At 40.6% G+C, this 21,323-nt stretch overlaps 2 protein-coding genes, 1 long non-coding RNA gene and 2 other non-coding genes across 8 annotated transcripts; 2 read left to right on the top strand and 3 right to left on the bottom strand.

The window, feature by feature from the left end:
* Positions 1 to 3,467: 3,467 nt before the first annotated feature.
* On the bottom strand, positions 3,468 to 5,931 carry LOC117398874 (zinc finger and SCAN domain-containing protein 12-like). The gene is made up of 2 exons (XM_033997969.3): positions 5,272 to 5,931; positions 3,468 to 4,670 (listed from the first exon to the last, which is right to left on the bottom strand). The coding sequence occupies exons 1-2, from the start codon at positions 5,705 to 5,707 to the stop codon at positions 3,676 to 3,678; spliced, it is 1,431 nt and encodes a 476-aa protein (XP_033853860.3). The 5' UTR covers positions 5,708 to 5,931; the 3' UTR covers positions 3,468 to 3,675.
* Positions 5,932 to 6,335: 404 nt separating this feature from the next.
* On the top strand, positions 6,336 to 6,418 carry trnal-cag (transfer RNA leucine (anticodon CAG)). The gene has a single exon. It is a non-coding gene; the product is annotated as a tRNA-Leu (tRNA).
* Positions 6,419 to 9,135: 2,717 nt separating this feature from the next.
* On the bottom strand, positions 9,136 to 14,234 carry LOC117398955 (uncharacterized). 4 transcript variants are annotated; one of them, XR_009311595.1, is made up of 5 exons: positions 13,846 to 14,234; positions 12,342 to 12,367; positions 11,742 to 11,763; positions 9,947 to 10,570; positions 9,136 to 9,257 (listed from the first exon to the last, which is right to left on the bottom strand). It is a non-coding gene; the product is annotated as an uncharacterized LOC117398955 (long non-coding RNA). The 4 variants fall into 4 exon arrangements; XR_009311594.1 differs by having other exon boundaries at positions 9,947 to 11,763; XR_009311593.1 differs by having other exon boundaries at positions 9,947 to 9,968; positions 10,545 to 12,367.
* Positions 14,235 to 14,868: 634 nt separating this feature from the next.
* On the top strand, positions 14,869 to 20,708 carry sdr39u1 (short chain dehydrogenase/reductase family 39U, member 1). Its single transcript, XM_033998004.3, has 6 exons — positions 14,869 to 15,029; positions 15,983 to 16,089; positions 16,712 to 16,794; positions 17,058 to 17,179; positions 17,588 to 17,740; positions 19,003 to 20,708. Exons 1-6 carry the CDS (start codon positions 15,014 to 15,016, stop codon positions 19,416 to 19,418), a joined length of 897 nt encoding a protein of 298 aa, XP_033853895.2. The 5' UTR covers positions 14,869 to 15,013; the 3' UTR covers positions 19,419 to 20,708.
* Positions 20,709 to 21,012: 304 nt separating this feature from the next.
* Positions 21,013 to 21,095, bottom strand: trnal-uaa (transfer RNA leucine (anticodon UAA)). The gene has a single exon. It is a non-coding gene; the product is annotated as a tRNA-Leu (tRNA).
* Positions 21,096 to 21,323: the final 228 nt, after the last annotated feature.

Below are 21,323 nucleotides of genomic sequence, written 5' to 3' on the forward strand. Positions count from 1 at the left end.
AAGACTTCTTCCCTAAGCTGTCTGAGGCAAAGGTCAAAGCCGGTGTCTTCGTCGGACCACAGATAAAGAAGATCCTGGAGTGCAATGAATTCCCCAAGAAGCTCACTAGTAAGGAGAAAGCGGCTTGGAACAGCTTTGTCGCAGTGGTTCGGGGCTTCCTGGGCAATCACAAGGCCGAAAACTATGTGGAGCTGGTTGAGACTCGATGAAGAACTACGGCACAATGGGCTGTAGGATGTCCCTCATAGTCCATATCCTTGATGCTCATCTTGATAAATTCAAGGAGAACATGGGAGCGTACTCGGAGGAGCAAGGCGAGCGCTTCCACCAGGATATACTAGACTTTGAACGCCGCTACCAAGGACAGTATAACGAGAACATGATGGGAGACTACATTTGGGGGCTGATTCGTGAAAGTGATTTACAGTATAATCGTAAATCTCGAAAAACTACTCACTTCTAAATCTTTTGTAGTCATTTTTGTATTACTTTATTATTATTATTATTTATTTCTTAGCAGACGCCCTTATCCAGGGCAACTTACAATCGTAAGCAAATACATTTCAAGTGTTAATTTGGATTCATATGTTGTTTTTTTCTGACTTTATGTGAACGAAAAGACACAAATTCTCCCGTTTTCTCATTGGAAATAGGTAAATTTCAAAATATCACTGTCCTGGTCACAAAAGCAAAGTTTGTGGGGAATAATAGCCATTTTCTATACTTTTGAGGCATAAGCAATTAGGAAATAACACTTACTACCCAGGAACAAAAATTGTGTTACATAGTGTAATAATAATAATAATAATAATAATCCTAACAAAAACAATAGGCTTCCCCAGCCTACGGCTTGGAAGCCTAATAAATCTAGCTCTCAGCTGGAGCACTAACTAACAGTGCTTTGTGTGGAACAAACACTTACTCGAGTTTTGGTTTCTTTTTTTTACTTCTGCTTCCTTACGCCTCTATACCCATTTCTATCGAGGTGTGATTAACTTTAACAAGCAGTTAACCAATTGACCAATTATAATTCTTTAAGGAAAGCAGCTGTGGATTTTTCGTGGGGGTGCATACATGCGGGCACTCGTGACATCTAGTGGTCAACCCGTTACCCTGCAGCCAGGGAACAATCTCTTATCATTCTCATGCTAAATTTGATTCTGCACCACAGTAATCATATCGGTCTGCTTATAAAAATCAAAACACCCAAGACGGATGTGATTCTTATAAGCGGACTGCACTGTGTATATACATGTATCAACCTGGTCTCACAAGGGAAACGTTAACACAGTAACGTCTTGCCGAGGCTCTGGAAACGTTACTCAGTTAACGTTCCCTTTCAATTCGAAGATGACCACCAAAACAATACTTTTCGGATATGCCTGCTTGTCAGGTATTTACTGACCATTTTATATCAAAGCTGCCGATAGGGCGCTCCGTGAAGTGACGTCCTCGGTCCCGCCTCCGGAGGTAATAAATAGTCACTGCACGGAGACTTCAGTCTCTTTTGCCTTTCACCAACAGGTAGGTGCGGTGAGTATAACGTTTTCTGCAGATCCCTTGCAATCTCATTGCTGGAAGTTGGCTCGCCACTTCCCTGGAATCAGAAACTCGGAAGCTGAAGGCTGAGCTTAACGCTACGCAACTGTGTTTCGTGTTAAACATTTAAAATATATATCTTCAACAGCCTACATCACCTGTGATTGCAGTCTGCTTTACTAATTTACTAACCTTGAAGTTTGCTGCATGTGTTTTCCTCTGCTTGTTGCAGCTGTTTGAAAGTAAAAATTAAGAGAAGGGAGAACGTGACCCTCCAGCGAGACCAGCCCCGCTCTGCGCAGCTGTTGACTCAAGGGCTCTGGGAGACCTCGGCACGCCCACTCGCTATGTGCGGCCTAGCGCCCCTACAGGTTGTTGGTCACTACACTAAAAAAAGACCCTTACACTCCAGCTTGCTGTTGAGTGCCTATGTGTGCTGAGCTTTGTGTCTAAGGTGACACCCAGATAGGCAGTAATGTTTTCCCACTGGATTATATATATATATATATATATATATATATATATATATATATATATATATATATATATATATATATATATATATATAATGAGTACACGTGTGAGAATTCTGACACCTTGATGTGCCTCCTCGTGAACAGTGTTGCTGTGGTCTTGCTGGTATTGAGGGCTATTCACCAATCACTGTACCAATCTGAGAGTCTGTCAAGTGAGATCTGCAGGTTCTTGGCCACCACTTTCTCACTGAAAGACTGTGAGATGAGTGCAACATCATCAACATAGTGCCAGCTGTCCTCAGTAGGTCAGTTGGAATATAGTTGGTAAAAATCTTGCCCAGTAAAGGGTCCAGTAGAGCGCAGAAGGGTACGCACAGTGCAGTGCTGGAGTTCAGGATGCTGTTATCTTTGCCTGACCCACTAGAATATCAGTATGAAAAAATAAAGAATATATGAACACTTTCCACTCCCTTCCTAGGCAAGAACAGGACATGAAAATGTAGTTTAAGCTTCTACAGTAAAGTAATAGCTATCACACTTTGATTCCCTAAATTGAAATAAATCACCCCTTTCCCAGTGCAGTCTTTAAGAAGCAAATTAAACAAAAAAAACAAAGGTGTATTGCAGAGCCATTTATTCTATTTAGAATCTGTAATACCATAGGCCTATATTTTCCTGGAAATGAATTAAAGGTTCAAATAACATGTACGTATCTTTTGTAACATTTACAAACAGAAATACTAATGTTATGGGTAAGAACTTTATGGTTAACATTATTTATTATGTGTAATATAAACAGTCAAGAGCGTGCCACACTGAGGTATATTTGGTACATATCCGTGACTCGACGACTGCATAATGTAGGTGTTTGCAATATCTGTATTTAAACACATTGTACAGTGATGGCAGACAACAATTTCTTCATTGTAAGGAGTTCTGCAAGATGGTATTCTTGGCTGTCGCCATTACAGAAACATGTTTTGGGGTAAAATGAAGAACAATTGTCCCACACAGTCATTCTGCATTGCTAGTAATGATCTATTCAGGGATACCAAGATAGTTAGTGAGCAAGGGGCCTGAGTGTGACAAACTAGGTAATAAATACACTACCGCAAGTCATTATACATTCCAAAACAAAATGGGGCACCACAGCACTCGTGAGATTGCTTGAACAATTATAACCTTTGCCAATTTTTAACAAGGAGATGATTAGCTATTCATTCAGGAACACCACTATATATATATATATATATATATATATATATATATATATATATATATATATATATATATATATAGTATTTAATGGGGCTTTTAATTCTGTGATTGACCTTTCTGATCTCTGCAGTGTTGAGCAACAGGAATCTGACTGTGCAAGTATGAATTAAATGAAGCTTGTATTTGTGAAACTATAATAACACATATATGCAAAAAAATCAGACGAGTCAGTCCCAGGATTTATATTTTAATAATCAGGGATCAGAAGACAAGTTCATTTTGACAAAGGGATCAAAAAGTCAAATTGCATCTCAGGGTCTTATATACTCTCCGCTTCCACTAGACTGAGTCATCTTGTGATGGAGGCACAGTGCTACTGTTCCTAGTGAAGTGTCTGGATACTCTGTGCTTTTACAACTGGGAGTGGAAAATTACATCTCTCTTATTGAGCGCAGTGAGTCGACTGCTCCCCTGTGTGAACTCGAAGGTGTGACATCAGATTTCCTGCCTGACTGAATCTCTTCCCACAGTGATCACAGCTATACGGCTTCTGTCCTGTGTGAATTCGCTTATGTACTGTCAGTGCTCCTGAGAGGGTGAATCTCTTCCCACAGTGATCACAGCTATACGGCTTCTCTCCTGTGTGAATTCGCTGGTGTCTCTTCAGGTCTCCAGACAGAATGAAACTCTTCCCACAGTCAGCACAATGATACGGTTTCTCGCCCGTGTGAATTCGCTGGTGGGCTTTAAGCTGTGATGCTTGTTTGAAACTCTTCTCACACTCAGTACAGCTATAAGGTTTCCCTCCTGTGTGAGTTTGCTGATGTAATGTCAGGGTTTCTAACTGAGTGAAACTCTTCTCACACCCACTACAGTGAAACAGTTTATTTTGATGGTGAATTAGCTGGTGTGTTTTAAGATGGTGTAACTGTTTAAAACTCTTCCCACACTGAGTGCAGGAATACGGCTTCTCTCCTGTGTGAATGCAATGGTGTCTTTTCAGATCTGTAGAGGTATTGAAACTCTTTCCACATTCAGTGCAGCAGTACGGTCTTTCTCCTGTGTGAATTCGGTGGTGTCTTTTCAGCTCTGTTGATGTACTGAGACTCTTCCCACATACTAGGCAGAGATGCAGTTTCTCTCCTGTGTGAATTTGCTGCAGTTTTTCAAAGTGGTCAGAACCCCCCACTTCAATGGGGTCAGATTCAAGTTCAAGAACTTCCTCTTTAATGATGACCGGTTCAATTCCAGGGATCTCTTCATTAATGTGGACAGGATCTAGTGCAGGTGTCTCCTCCTCCCCTTCAATAGATGTCAGCTCTGTAGCCTGCTCTGGACTCCTGCACCATTCCTGGTCAAAGAGCTCCTCTTGAATGGGAACTGATCCTGCCTTCGACCCTTCCTCAGCATGAGAGAGAGCATTTCTCTCTGAAGGACCTGTGTCAGAGAGAAGAGTGAAACACTGTAAAATCTACATCATAAACTGGGTTCATTCTAGATTGCACATCCAGTAACCTGTCATTATCATGTGAGGAGTGCGACCCTCAGTGTGTTCTGGTGGATCCTGAGATGTCTTTTGCGGATAACACAATATCACAGAACTGAAATGTTACTAAAATAAAATCATGTGTAGGGTCCTGCCACAAAATCTAGGTGTTCAGCACAATAGCATTGCACTCAGAAACGTGTTTTCCTTGTTATCTACTAACATGCCTTTGTCATCAGAAACAGCTTCATGTGTTTTACTTGCTGCTACTAGAAAGCTCTTCCTAGGCGATGTTAACACCACTACTGTCATCTCCTTGTCTTACACAAGAATGTGTGAGTAAGTGTTGCCTCTAAACAATATTCCATTATTGTATTACTCAACAATCAGTGCAGCAGTATTATATTGACAAGAGAGTCGCCAATTGGATACAGGCAGCAGTCTGTACGAGGTTTCTTATTACAGTACCAGTAAGAATCCCCTAAAGGCTGCTGCCAGCAGTTTAAACCATTCCTGAAGAAAGCAATGCGGCTATATTAAATATCTGCTTACCTTCCACTGTGTGTCTCCATTTCGCTGTCCTCGTGTGGACCAATCTGTGCTCTTCCTGCTGCAGCTCGGGGACATGAAGGACATCCATGTCAACCCCGCAGTATTGTTCATTGGTGTTTGTGAGAGATTGTGTGAAGTTCTTATCGCCAGTGTTCGTGTATTCTCCGTCTCGCATTGCTTTCAACTCGCTCTCCGCTATTTCCAATCGCAATCTCACGCTTTCAAATTCTTGGTCTCTTTGGTCCAGTCTGAGATTGAAAACTGCACATTTACTGTCCACGAACTTTGCTAACGCAGACATGACGCTCAGCACAGCCGCTTTCACTGCAGGCTCGATAGCAGAGGCGAGTTCTTCCTCAAGGAGAGACGCGGAGGATGCGCAGATATCCATCTCTTCTTTCATTTCACAGACGGGTCTCACTCTCGCCTCTTCCATTAATACAAACACAGCGGCTTTTCTTATGCTTCGGGGAAGACTGTCTATACTGGAAACCTCGCAGTCTGCTGTTATCTTTACAGAACTATCAGCGATCGTCTTGAACACGAATAGTTGTTGATTAAACTGAGCACAGCATGTGAACGAGCTGCGCTCTGAAACTGCGATAGCGTGTCTCCTCTCACCCACAAGGACGATGTACTTCCGTGTTATTATTTACAGATTCTCGAGAGCTCAGAATGTATCAATCTAGCAGCCAGTCTGTTACAGCGCTGGCGCCACCTACCGAACACCTCCCAGAGGTACATGGAAACCGTTTGGGATGTTTGTCATGAAATCAGCAATACATGGGTACAGTCAATACTCATTGAAACGAACCCAGATTTAACTGGCTAGCTTCCAGACCGTGGCATAGTTATACTTTGGTAATATATTACCCATCCCCGCCTTTTAAATTTACAATTCAATCGTCATGTCAGAAATATATTACTTTGGAAGTCTAATGTGCAGGATTACATTATTTAAATGTGTGCAAAAATGTAAAATAAATAACAATACGGATGTATCTCTGCGACGCACAGGTGCCGCAGCCAGCAGCGTTGCCTTGGTTATATTATAGGGAACAGAAGTCAGGATGGCCGAGCGGTCTAAGGCGCTGCGTTCAGGTCGCAGTCTCCTCTGGAGGCGTGGGTTCGAATCCCACTTCTGACAAGTAACGTTTTTTTTTTGTTTGTTTTTTTGGTTTGTTTTTTGTAATCATCCATTTACAATGCACGTGGTATCGTTTTCTAGTTTTACATCAATCCGTGTCACTGTTTTTGCGGACAATGTTACAATCAGACATAAACGACAAACACAGTAATATATTTATGTAAATCGTGCATAAAACAGACAAATACACACACAGACAAAACAAACAATGGCAACTGTTTACACACTATCCATCGCCCAAGGGCCACGCCCCCTGCCGTCATGCACTCCAATGCCTTTGCAGTGCCTTTAGCATATCATATAGTTCCAGCCACGGCAGTCTAAAGCAACCGTCACAAAATACAGGAGGAAGCTGCATCCGCACCCAAGCAAACATGCAATGCACGAGATCGATGTTCTCTTTGTTCCTGAGCAAGGTATCATAAAGCCACAATTTCTTGGAGAATGGCTGTGCTCAGCGCACACAGTTCCACTTTGTGTATGACAAAATGTTCTTATAAAATGCTATAGCTAACTTGAAGTCTGCAACTGCTTAAGAGCTGAAAAAAAATTAAAAAGGTCTAATTAAGCAAATTATCAGTTCAATTAAGGGTCTAGATATTATTTGTTTATTTAGCAGATGCCTTTATCCAAGGTGACTTACCAAGGCTAGAGTGTGTGAAAGACAGAGCTCAGGGAGGTTAAGTTACTTGCTCAAGGTCACTCAGTGAGTCAGTGGTTGAGCTGGGATTTGAACTGGGGACCTTCTAGTTACAAGCCCCTTTTCCTTAAACAATGACCACACAACCTCCTACTCTATTATTAGTTTATTTAGCAGATGCCTTTATCCAAGGCGACTTACAGAGACTAGGGTGTGTGAACTATGCATCAGCTGCAGTCACTTACAATTACATCTCACCCGAAAGACGGAGCACAAGGAGGTTAAGTGACTTGCTCAGGGTCACACAATGAGTCAGTAGCTGAAGTGGGATTTGAACCAGGGACCCTCCTGGTTACAAGGCCTTTTCTTTAACCACTGGACCACACAGTCTCCTACTCTAGTTAAGTAATTGAGAATTCAGTTGCAATGAAAACCAGCAGACACAGTGGGTCCCCATGAGACACTGCATTACACAACTATTTCACACGATATCTGCAACCCAGCTTCACTTGATCCACTCAAGTGATCCCCTTGCACTGACCATTTTCTGGCCTAGGCAATTAGGCATTATCAGGCTGCTTGCCACAGAAATATAGAGAAATATAGCCAAACTTAGAGCAATTATTTCCGTATCTGATGCAGAGAGCCTAATGCATGCCTTTGTTTAATCTAGAATTTATTATTGTAATGCACGTCTCCCAAAACATGTGGTATCCCGCTTGCAGCTTGTTCAGAATACCGCCGCTAGAATTCTGACTAAAACCAGGAAAAGTGAACATATTAACCGTTTTGGCCTCCTTTACACTGGCTCCCAGTGCAGCATAGGCCCTGAATTGATTAGCACCTAGTTATCTGCTGGTTATTCACAGGGTCAACAAAAGCAACACGGGAGGTAGGGCTTTATCTCGAAGAGCTCTGAAATTATGGAATGCTCTGCCTTCGTTTGTCAGGGATGCAGGGACCATTACAGTTTTCTAGTCAAGACTAAAAACACTTTTATAAAATGGCTTTTTTTATCTTAGTGGGTTTTAATGTAACTTTAAAATTGCTTTTTTCGACCATGTACTGCACTGCTTTGCAATACTTTTGTATAAAAAGCACTATATAAATTCAATAAATATTTAGAATGAATTACATTACTAAAGGCAAAAACTTAGACAAAAATGAATTTAGAAATTGAAACTGCTGTATTACAAATTGGTTTACACTCACAATAACACTGGTCAAAACTCACATTTTTGTACTAAAGCAATAGCTGTATTAGTCCACAGATTACAAAGAGAAATTAGTAAAGAGTTATAACATGTATTCAACCAATAATAAAATAACATATAAGCTTTCAAGACACCACTGTTACTCATAGGTGTGTGAAAAAGGGCGAGTGATTTTTTTGTGTTAAAGTTGTTACTTTGAGGACAAGAAGTAGTTATTTAAGTCAGGCCAATAGGCTCCCTATAAAACCGTAAAAGGGGTTCTACAAATAGGCATTGTGATCGAGCCCTTGACACGGGTTCTGTAATGAATCCAATGAGCCCTTTAAAATGGTTCTATATAGAACCTTAGAGTTCGACATAGAACCATTTGTTACAAGAGTGTACACTGGTAATTCTTTTACACTTGGAGGCAACAGATAGAGACCGACAGATTATATATGAAACAAAAACACATTGGAAGTGTGAAAAAACGTCAAGTTATCAAACTTTCCCAACTATTTAAAGTAGAGATATCAAAAACACAAGCCGAGTTTCAAGAAACCATTGGAGCAACCTTGCCCAGCACACAGCAAATAGGCACACCTGTCCAAGCGGTGGGGGCCAAGGTTGCCCCAATTGTTTCTACTAACTTGGCTTGTGTTTTTCAGGCACAATAAAAGCATATTGGGGCAAGGTTAAAATTGTTTTATTCGTTTATATTCGATTGTGTGCGGGAGTCCCCAATGGATTTGTATTCCAACACTGCAGGGCTCTACAGTGCCTGCACCTGCTCACTGAAGTAGCCCCCCAAAAGAAATATTAAATATGGTTAAAACTTCTGTTAGTCTAAACTTCATCTGAAACTCCCAACAAAGACACTTCCGTTTTTCCAGTAATGCTTTATTTATTTTTGTATATATACAAACATAACCACAAGAGACACATGCAGTCAATCCCAATGCTTGCTGGTTGGGTTGCTGGTGATCTTCGGACAGTGTTGCCTTACCTAAAATAAAAGCAAATTGTCATCAAGATACATGACCCCCATGCCAATGAGATACTGTACAGTACTCTAATTCATATCACTATTCAGATCACTGTAGTACCGACATGTACAGAATACAAGAAAACTTACGAACGAGAGCTGGCCATTTGGCCCATCTAAGCTCGTCCGGTTCCTAGTTGCAGATTCATCTAAAAACGTTCAAGTTGGGTCTTAAGGGATCCAAGCGATTCTCCCTCAACAGCATGACTAGGTAGCCCATTCCATCCCCTACCACTCTGTGTGAAGTGTCTCCTAAATTACTTAATTTCCAACTGTGTCCTCTGGTTCAGGTTTCTGTACTGCACTTGAAGTCCAATAACTAAATTTAACCTTTCAAAGCTTCCGATCAAGTCCCCCCTAATTCTTTTGTTCTAGGTTAAAGAAATTCTTTGTTCTAGGTTAAAACCTATATCCGTAGCTCAGTCCTTTAAGCCGTGGGATTAGTCTGGCTTGATAAGTTTCCTCTCTGTAATAATGAACAGAAAGGACATACCTTAAGACTGACACTGAAGCTAGCTTGCAGGTGCAGTTCAGTGCATGATGTGTGTAATCATTACTGTCAGGTGAAACACGGACATGCAACTCATCACAACAGACCTGCAACAACCCCACTGACGCACAGACACACACTGAGAGGAGAGGGTACATACCTGCCACAGAATCCTCGTCAGCCTGCAACAAACAAAATGGCTGATTCATATATTTGATGGATAGCAAATACAGTCACCAGTAATCTAAAGAATGAATTTAATGTTGACTTCACAACCCCAGAAAGACATCATTGATCATTTGACAATTATGCAATTCAAATATACTCTTATATAGCACTCTATGCCTAGGCTTCCCTGCTGATTTCTAGTGCTACGTACAGACTTGCATAACAGAACATGGTTTGAAACTCACACTAGCCCCGCACTCAGTCCTGGGTTTCAGTTTAGCATTTATATTATCTATTAATGATGTTAAATGTATATGGGAGGAACAATTCAGCATAGTGCAAAACGTATTAGAACAAGTCAAGATTAGTCATTTGTATCCTTTAGAAACAATTGTGTGAAAGTGTTAGACCACTTTGTGCTTTAATTAGACATCTTAAATAACTTCTAAATACAAAGTTGCAGGTGCAGTTCAGTGCATGATGTATGTAATCATTACTGTCAGGTGAAACACGGACATGCAACTCATCACAACAGACCTGCAACAACCCCACTGACGCACAGACACACACTGAGAGGAGAGGGTACATACCTGCCACCTGTGTCACTCTGGCAGCTCTAAAACAAAAACAAATAAGCAATTAACTTCATTGGATAACATCACTGGGAGTTACATTTATCAGGATTTTTTTACGGTTCAGGTATCTGCATGTGTCAGGCTACTGTGATTGTTCAGAAAATATACAAATCCAATACAAATGTTTTTATATAGCGCCCTTCACGCCATGGCAGCCCAGAGTGCTGGACTAAGTTAAAAACAAAAGAACGCGCTACCATGTACAATACACTCCGGCTACGACCAATTGTATAAAAGCACATTAAAAATAAAAATGGTTTTCAATTCAGACTTGAGAATCCAGGGTTTCAATCAGCCTAAGGTCAACCAGAATAGAGTTCCACAAACGAGGAGCACCACAGCAGAAAAGCCATGGCTCCAGCTGAATTAAGACTTTCGTGGAACTAAATGTCCTGCATTTTCCCCCTGATCTCAAGGAACGAATAGAAATACACAGAGATGTAAGGTCCTTCATGGGTTAGGGCCATTCAAAGTTATTACAGCAACTTTAAAACCAATTCAATAAACTCACTGGTCACCAGTGCAAGGGGTAATACGTTGAGAAAGCAGTCTGGCAGATTTCTCAGTTTAATGGCAGGTACACCAACGAGCAAGGAATTACAATAATCAGGACGAGAGGTTACAGATGCATGCAGCAGCAGCAGCATTGCTGTGTCCTTTGCATCCAGTAGGCTACAATTTGGCAACATTTCTCAAATGCTAGAATTCTGTTCCGATATCAGAATTCAGATTGAAATCAAAAGGAAAGCTCAGGGTCTCAATTCACGTTAATCGCAACCAATACCTTCCACTGTAAATAAAACCGATGCGGATGCTACTGTGAAGGGACCAGAGAGCTAAAGGAGTGTAAAACAGCAGATGGATATTATTGGTTATAATCCTACAGATGGGGGATACTCCGGAAATATCTGAATGAACTTTGACTGTTTTGTATGAACAGCGTGCTTCAAGGGCTTTCCAACAACGAGGTAAAAACAGCAGTGGCTATTGCTGTGTTATTCAATGCTGCGCAGTGTTTTGCTTGCAGGTGCAGTTCAGTGCATGATGTGTGTAATCATTACTGTCAGGTGAAACACGGACATGCAACTCATCACAACAGACCTGCAACAACCCCACTGACGCACAGACACACACTGAGGAGAGGGTACATACCTGCCACAGAATCCTCGTCAGCCTGTAACAAACAAAATGGCTGATTAATATATTTGATGGATAGCAAATAGTCACCGGTAAGCTAAAGAAGAATGAATTTAATGTTGACTTCACAACCCCAGAAAAGACATCATTGATCATTTGACAATTATGCAATTCAAATATACTCTTGTATAGCACTCTATGCCAATGCTTCCCTGCTGATTTCTAGTGCTACGTACAGACTTACATAACAGAACATGGTTTGAAACTCACACTAGCCCCGCACTCAGTCCTGGGTTTCAGTTTAGCATTTATATGATCTATTAATGATGTTAAATGTATATGGGAGGAACAATTCAGCATAGTGCAAAACATATTAGAACAAGTCAAGATTTGTCATTTGTATCCTTTAGAAACAATTGTGTGAAAGTGTTAGACCACTTTGTGCTTTAATTAGACATCTTAAATAACTTCTAAATACCAAGTTGCAGGTGCAGTTCAGTGCATGAGGTGTGTAATCATTACTGTCAGGTGAAACACGGACATGCAACTCATCACAACAGACCTGCAACAACCCCACTGACGCACAGACACACACTGAGAGGAGAGGGTACATACCTGCCATCTGTGTCACTCTGGCAGCTCTAAAACAAAAATAAATAAGCAATTAACTTCATTGGATAACATCACTGGGAGTTACATTTATCAGGATTTATGGTTCAGGTATCTGCATGTCTCATGAACAGCGTGCTTCAAGGGCTTTCCAACAACGAGGTAAAAACAGCAGTGGCTATTGCTGTGTTATTCAATGCTGCGCAGTGTTTTGCTTGCAGGTGCAGTTCAGTGCATGATGTGTGTAATCATTACTGTCAGGTGGGCATGCAACTTGGGGTGTTACATTATACCATTAAGCTGCAATACGATTTGATGGGCTACTGTTTATTTTACTAAGTCAAGTAGACAAACTTCAGCTAAAAGGCTTAAAGCACAAGCCAAAACCATGGGTGGAAATAAAATTATATTGCATTCTCACACCCTGCGGTTTTCATGCAGGTAGGTACAATACAAAAACACACACATTTGAATGAAAAGTGCTGTGCACCAAAAGGTGCAAATGATAAGCGGAAATGCAGGTACACACATGTGAATTAAAGTTACATATTTTATTAAGACAAATCTTAAGGTCTAATTAATTTGCACACTACTATATATGTAGAAATACATTCTGTCCCATTTTTTAAAGTTTAAAATCATAGTAACAATAAATCGCATTTGATGCTCCCTTTATTTTTTGTATTCGTTTATCTATTTTTGTAACGCGTTGTTGCACGGTGTACGTTCCCCTGCACGTGGTTTATACAAAGCGCGCAAACTCCTGCTTGGCGTCTGTTCTTGTAATACACAAATCTAGTTTAAAAGTCGTCTACATATGGGAACTATTTATGCACTTGCTACTGCAATACGCACGAAACCACATACAACTGCAGAGGAGACTAACATTGTATAAGTTCCAAGTTTGATCAATGCGGGTCCACACGCGGATAGGGGCCAGGGGACACTTTGCAGACGTCCTTATCCAGGTCGACTTACAATTGTTACAAGATATCACATTATTTTTTTACATACAATTCCATTTTGTTTCTTTACATTTTACAATCCCAAACTGATCTTCCATACGTGTTTTATTTTGCGGGTTATACAATGACTGTCGCGGGTCTTCAAGTCAATTTCCGTGCCTGATCCGCAAAATGCGGTACACATGGCTGGACGGCATTAAATTACAATTTGTGTATTGCACTTTATGGACGTGAGGGGCCGTGTGCTTAGGCTAGGTTATTACAGATTATAAAACTGAATAAGGAGAGAACGACACAAAGTTTTACACAATTAGGCCTATCCTTCGACACAAATGCCCAGCAGAGGCGACAATTATTACGCTTCCCTAAAACAATTCATATGAAATTGTGCCATTTTGCCCTGCTTAAATTAGACGTATGCGTGGTTCAATCTCAGACCAAGCAAAATTCTGACATACGTCTACCAAACAGTATTTTATATAACCGACACTGGCTTGTAAAACACGGTACCACAGAATGTAGATGCATGAGAAAAAAAGTCTTACCTGTGTGCGCCAGTCACGTGTCGGGTTAGAATGAAAAAGAAAATGTTATCAAAAATAATAAAACAGCGATGGCTAGCTTAGACATTTAAAAAAATACCTACACGTTATCCCCTAGTCTTAATCAAAAATACAATTTCCAACTAACAAAATTTCCCTGCGTATCGTTTCCCACGCTTTACGCTAGTCTAATTAGTAATACATTTCTACATAAAAAAAACGCCCTTAATAATTCTCCTTAAATTAATTAAGTGCTATTAATACCTCTGTGGATAACAACGATATAAATTAAACTAAAAGTGTATCTACTACTGTTATATATATATATATATAGGACAATGCATTTCAGCGTCCTCCAAGCTCTCTCTCTCGCATGCAAAAGACAGAACAATGTGCGTTCTTATCAAACCACGTGGTCCCTGCAGGAGGTAGCAATAACCACTTCCGGATACAAACACGCAAACTTATTAAGTAAACTAAAGTGCATATTAATGGTGGGATATTTATCTTCCTCTTAGTCAAAACTGTTGAATATGTTCTACTTTTAGAAACAATAAATACATACACAAAAATAAAGTACACCTGCTGTAGTAGTCATAGCCATGCATGTCTGCACGCATATGTTCACTCGTTTTGTGACGCAGCAGTGGACATGTGCAGTTGTGGAACTGTATGTCTGAAAGTAATTGTTTGTTAAGGTCCATTGTTTAAATGAATACCCTGATTTGATCAAATGTTTTTCTTCTTCATTGTAGCTGTAGCAACTCTAAAATATGATATAATAACACAATCATAGTTAAACTGTCTATATATATATATATATATATATATATATATATATATATATATATATATATAATTTTTAAAAATGGGGTGGCGACTTTCCCTTTTTTTTTTTTTTCTTAAAGATTATTCTTTTAAACTCACAGGTGCTATACTTTTCCATCACCAAGATGGCGGAACAACGCCCTCGCACGTTCTAATCACGCACTCACTTACTGCGCATGTGTGCTGTAAAGTACGGCTAGCCTAGCAGACAAACTTAATCATTAAAAACAGAACGAAAACACGGGATGTGGTTCTGAGTTCTAAAAGGAGTATTATCGTGTTGGGAAAAGATAGTCCAAACTTCCCTACTTTTCTCTGTAATCAATACCTGACATTGACCATCATGAAAGTAGTAGTGGGTAAGGATTAGTATTTATTGCATGAAATGTATTATATTATATTATCGTATTTTAGACCTGGGGGAGGGTTGTGGTGAATAAACTAAACCTCAAACTTAAAGCACTGCACGTTCGGTTTTGGTCTCTTGAATTCAGCCACGTAACGTTGTTCCCCGGAATAAACGGCCCGTTTTGAAGGTTAAAGCCTTTCACTACAGCGCCGCACCACCAAATTACTGCAACCGGCTACACATGCATTATGAAACCTAGAGGCAGGCTTGTTTTCATAACACTTTGCATAGCTTGCTTTCATAAGCATAACGAAAACGTTTTTCTTCAATGCATTGAAGCTGTAGCAACTCTGATCGAAGCAGTTGAAATAAGTGTATAATAACACAATCATAATTTCATAATTTAAACTTGAAATGTGCGTGTGACAGTTGTATGCTGTGGTAATCAAAACACAAAAGGAACTTCAAAGGCTAGCTTTGATGGTGGCACTTTAATGTAATGTTTCTTTTTTTTATTTTTGTATCAAAATTCAACTTGCTGAGCACACTGCTACCGTTTTGTAAAATTTGAATGCAAAATAGCAAAACCGAAACGATTAAATACTTTTGCAGGGAAATCATTAAAGCTGAAAACTGGGACAATCCCACTTTTCCCAGATCGTCAGGTAACGCTAATCAACAGTATGTACAGCTAGTATAGAATGGGAAATGACATAGAATCGTTTAATGGAAATTTGATAAGTAGAATTTAAGACCAATCTGGCATTATGTAAACCAATTAGGTGTTAGTATCATGGTAAAGTATATTAAAATAAGTTATTGTGATGTCATCTATTACATTTATATTAGTAGATCACTTTTGACTTTCACCCTAAAGAATACAGTGCTGCATCGGTAATACACCCCCTTACTCCTTTCTTTCTTTCTTTCTTTCTTTCTTTCTTTCTTTCTTTCTTTCTTCAGGTGGTGGATCCGGTTTTGTCGGTAGAACATTGACGCAGTTGCTAAGCAGCAGGGGTCACGAGGTCACAGTGATCTCACGCCAGTCTGGGCCTGGGCGCATTACATGGGTACAGAAACGACTCAGTCTGTTTGGGTTTCATTTGTTATGTGCTTAAGAGGCTGTGCGGTCCAGTGGTTAAGAAAAGGGCTTGTAACCAGGAGGTCCCCGGTTCAAATCCCACCTCAGCCACTGACTCGTGTTACCCTGCGCAAGTCACTTCACCTCCTTGTGCTCCGTCTTTCAGGGGGAGACGTAGTTGTAAAATTTAATTGTGTTTTTGTTCAGTTCCCTTTTGACCTGGCCATCATTTCCACCCACCGTACCCTTCATTATAGGGCTGGAAATTGTTCACAGTAAAAAATTGCTTATTTCACGGTATTTGGCGATCTGAAAATAGGTATGTTTCTATTTAGTTTGATAATTCACTGATGGTGAAACTAGAATGTTTTTAAAAGGTGGACATACAAAAAATATTCTACAATTTAGCATTTACCATTTTTTGGGTAAGAACTTAAATATTTCAGAACATTTGCTGTATAATATCTCTAGAGAAAATATGGCCAAATTTTGAATGTGACAACGCTGTTTTTTTTCTACTTTAATACATACATGTTTGATCTTGAAATACCAATTTAAAGACCATGAAATGAAAAAAATACAACCCTAGTCATAGGTTTCTTGTGTTTCAGGATGAGTTGTCATCAAAAGGCCTCCCACCATGCGATGGCGCTGTGAACCTGGCAGGGGAGAATGTCCTGAACCCTTTGCGATGGTATGTACAGTGTATCAATACAGACTCTGTGGTACAAACAGATACACCAACCTGTTTTCATGCAGAAGACATTTGGAGGTCTAGTTGGTGCAGACAGACAGAGGGCTAATTCACTCGCCTCTAGTTGTGATGAAACTTGGTAATGAGAGATCAGAGTGTAGGGATATACCGAGCCCGTCTGTATTTTACTTTTACATTTTAAAATGTGGAGGCCCTTAATGTATGTAACTGGCATGTCTGCTTTATTTTTGTGTTTGGTGCAGGTGGAACGAAGAATACAAAAAGGACCTGTTCTCAAGTAGAATCGACACTACAAGGACATTAGTTGAAGCGATAGCCGCTGCTGAAAAGCCACCTCAATCCTGGGTCCTTGTAACTGGAGTAGGTAAATATCTCAGGTACTGTACAAGCCACCTCAAACCTGGGTCCTTGTAACTGGAGTAGGTAAATAGCTCAGGCACTGTACAAGTCTCCTCAATCCTGGGTCCTTGTAACTGGAGTAGGTAAATAGCTCAGGCACTGTACAAGTCTCCTCAATCCCAGGTCCTTTTTACTTTCTAGCCTCGTTCTTGCGCAGGTTGAGTCACATGTCCCGTTTCTCCTGCCTGTCACTCCCGGCCACGGCTCCCCAGGGCAACAAAACAGGGTAAAATATTTGGACCGTCTAAATTTAAAGAAATAAATAACTGAGTCATTTATCTGGGTTCAAGTAAAAAATGGCTGCTGATTTTTAATGGTTGATTCATGCGTGGGATACTATTGTTCAGTATCAGTGTCTTCCGCCCTCTTTTAGGTTATTACAAGCCCAGTCAGACAGCTGAATACACAGAGATGAGCAAGGGAGGAGATTTTGACTTGCTGTCCCGTCTGGTGACGGAGTGGGAAACTGCTGGCAGATTACCAGGAGACAAGGCCACAGACACGCGGCAGGTCGTGGTGAGAGCTGGTAAGTTACCGACAGGTATCGGGAAGACCACCAATCATTTTTCACCATGGCAGTCTATTTAACCAATCAGATCACTCAGTTTCCCTTTGGGTATGTGTAGGGCTTTTGATTTTCGGTTTTAACCAATAAAACACCCCCAATAGAAAGAAGAATTAAATCAGTGTCTAGCCAATAAACACCGGAAAAACTGTGGAAATGGTTAATCTATTCACGTTGACTTTACCCTTTTCACATTTAAAAAAATAAAACCTACTAAAAAAATAATAATAAATACATTTCCCTGCGCTGCTGGGCAATGTCCCGCCTTCCTGACTTGCATCTATCATTGATTCGTTCTGAATACTTTAAACCCGCCCCAACTACTGAGTGACAGCACATTCCAACATTTCTATTGGAGACTCCGCTTTCGAGATTTAAAACAAGATTACAATCAGGATGGAGGCTTGTTTGCAGGATTTCAAGCTGTATTACAGTTAAGATACGGAGGATTTAAAACAGAATTGTGGCGAAATGTAAAAAAATGCCTCCACACAAAAACCCCAGAAGAATGTGCCGTGACCATAGGGATTTCGTTGTGGAAGACGGCAAAGGAAAGAAGGTACAATTTGAGTGTGCAAGTACTGTCGAGTTATTACTATACATGTTTTGACAGAAAAAAAAAAAACCCTCAAGCATTTTAGAAAGTAACTGAAAACACTAATTTCACAGTATATCAAAAACAAAAGCCCCGAAAAAAACGATTTACATAAAACTCGAAAATAGCTAAAAATAAGCACAGAAAAATAAAATTAATAAAACCCGAAAAACAGAAGCCCTAGGTATGTGTCACGCTTTTGATTTCTGTAGGGCAGGGGTTCCCCTCACCACAGCATTTCCACACAGCTCAGGAGAACTGAAGGTTCAGCGAGCATCCTCCGATCCCACGACCGAGCCAGCTTCCTCTTCTAAACCCAGGAACTCGAGAGCGGATGTCAGCGAGCTTCCGGCCTCTGAAGGACAAAGGCCAGCCCTGCAGGTGTCCGCTCTGAGCTCGCTGGACGCCTAGATAGCAGGGTCCTGGCTGCTTTTGTCTCCCTAACCCACGGGAGCACCAGAGCCAATGGGATACTTCCTCTAGAATCCCCAGTGAAGACCGGCTTCACACAGCCAGGACGCAGACCTGCGCTGTGTGACTCCCTGCACACCACGTGCCTGTGCCTTTACCAAGTGAGCCACTCAGGGACCCCTGTATTTACATTAACACACATTTGGTTTCTCATTAGGTGCGGTTCTTGGTAAAGACGGAGGTGCCATTCAGCAAATGATCTGGCCCTTCTGGCTCGGACTTGGTGGTACCCTTGGTTCCGGCTGCCAGCCTTTCCCGTGGATTCACGTGGCCGATGTGGCCGGCATCATCACCCACGCTTTAGAGTCGGGCACTGGCGTGGTCAGCGGTGTATTGAATGGCGTGGCGCCAGCTGATGATACAAACGCCACCTTCACCAAGGCCCTGGGCTCAGCTCTTAGGCGCCCGACCCTGTTCCCGGTGCCAGCCTTCGTGGTCAATACCCTCCTGGGCAGCGAGCGAGCGGTCATCTTGCTCCAGGGACAGAGGGTCATACCAAAACGGACACTGGAGTCAGGCTACGTGTTCAAATATCCAGATCTGCAGTCCGCGTTGAAGAATATCGTGTCTTGAAAATTAAAAACTGTACTTGATAAAGCTTTCTGTATCATGAAATTGATCACTGGCTTAAACCCACTGTGATTTAGCCTTGAACCTTTTTTCGGTCATCATTTTGCTGGGGCTTGCAAAATAAAAATTCAGTCGTTTGACCAGCTGTGATTGAGTGGGACGCAGATATCCAAAGTCATCCATAGGAAAGCGTCAGGTATGATTGACACCTGTTTCATTGGACTTCCCTTTGCATTTGGTTAGCTGCTGGTCAAATTTAATATAATCACATCAAATAGCAACGCCCCTGCAACCCACTGCCTAGATAAAACTAACCGGGGTTTGTGAAACCACACATATATCTAGCTCTACATTTTCAGAATATTCAAAGTGACTGTAGCAATCAAAACCATTTCTAAATCTTACCTGCATGTCCATTAGCTAAATTGGTCTCAGTTTAGCAAATTGTAATAAAGCCCAGTGAAAGCATGATAAAGCATAGGGAAGCATTGTAAAGCACAGAGAAGTCTGGTAAAGCATAGGGAAGCATTGTAAAGCACAGAGAGGTCTGGTAAAGCGTAGGGAAGCATTGTAAAGCACAGAGAGGTATGGTAAAGCATAGGGAAGCATTGTAAAGCGCAGAGAGGCATGGTAAAGCACAGGGGAGCATTGTAAAGCCCTGAAAGAACATTCTGTTTTGATTATAAAATAGGAAAACTAAGATAAAAAAGCTCTTTTGTAAAAATAAGTTTTCAATCAAACAGTAAGATTGTTTTTTGACAATTGACAGCCCTACCCAATCTATAGACAGAGAGTATAAGGGTTGCTAGAGTATTTATATATATATATTTAATATGCTTTATCATAGCTCTTTGGGCTTTACAGTGTCTACCTATGCTTTACCTCATTGTGCGTGTACATTTGGCTAAGCTAGGGGGAGACTTTCATAAGGATTAGTTTAAGAACATAAGAACATAAGAAAGTTTACAAACGAGAGGAGGCCATTCGGCCCGTCTTGCTTGTTTGGTTGTTAGTAGCTTATTGATCCAGAATCTCATCAAGCAGCTTCTTGAAGGATCCCAGGGTGTCAGCTTCAACAACATTACTGGGGAAATAATGGTTTACCGTGGTTTGAAAGAAAGCTCCAGGTTAGGAATACTCAGAGAAACTGCAACAAGCATTTTGTATTTTGCAATGTCGAAGGTTTGGATTTATTACATTATTCTTTGTTTATTTGTTATTTGTATACTGTATGTTTTATTTGTTTTGATGCAGATATTTAACACCTGAATTAAACATTCTCTCTTAACATAATTGAATACATTTATTATTATTATTATTGTTATTATTATTATTATCTATAGCACAAACAGAAGTAAAATCTGCATTCGCAGTAAATTGAATATTTTGTACATTTAATTAAACTACTTTGATCGGGTCCACAGATTATACAGCAATGGGTTGGACAAAAAATAAATAAATAACACGGTATAAAAAAAAAAAGTTATTGTGTGTGTGTGTGTGTATCACAGAGTTCTGCAAAATTAACGTTTTACTTTGTAAGGCAGGGGGTCAATATATGTATTAATAAAAAAAATAATAATAATAAAGAAGATGCTACCAGAAGTGGGGTTCGAACCCACGCGGACATACGTCCATTGGATCTTAAGTCCAACGCCTTAACCACTCGGCCATCCTGGTTACATGCGAAACGCTATTACAACTACTAATGAGTTTTAATACATTGTCACATTAATTGTCAATATTGGAGGTGGAGGAGGAAGATGATCCTTCGTATATGGTGGGGTGGGGTGGGGTGGGGTGGGGTGGGGTGGGGTGGGGTCAATAACGGGACCCGAATCCACGTCCAGAGAAGTGTGTAACCTGACCGCAGCGTCTTACACCGCTCGGCCATTATGATATGAATGG

Source organism: Acipenser ruthenus, chromosome 44, assembly GCF_902713425.1.
Source record: "Acipenser ruthenus chromosome 44, fAciRut3.2 maternal haplotype, whole genome shotgun sequence".
Taxonomy (NCBI): domain Eukaryota; kingdom Metazoa; phylum Chordata; class Actinopteri; order Acipenseriformes; family Acipenseridae; genus Acipenser; species Acipenser ruthenus.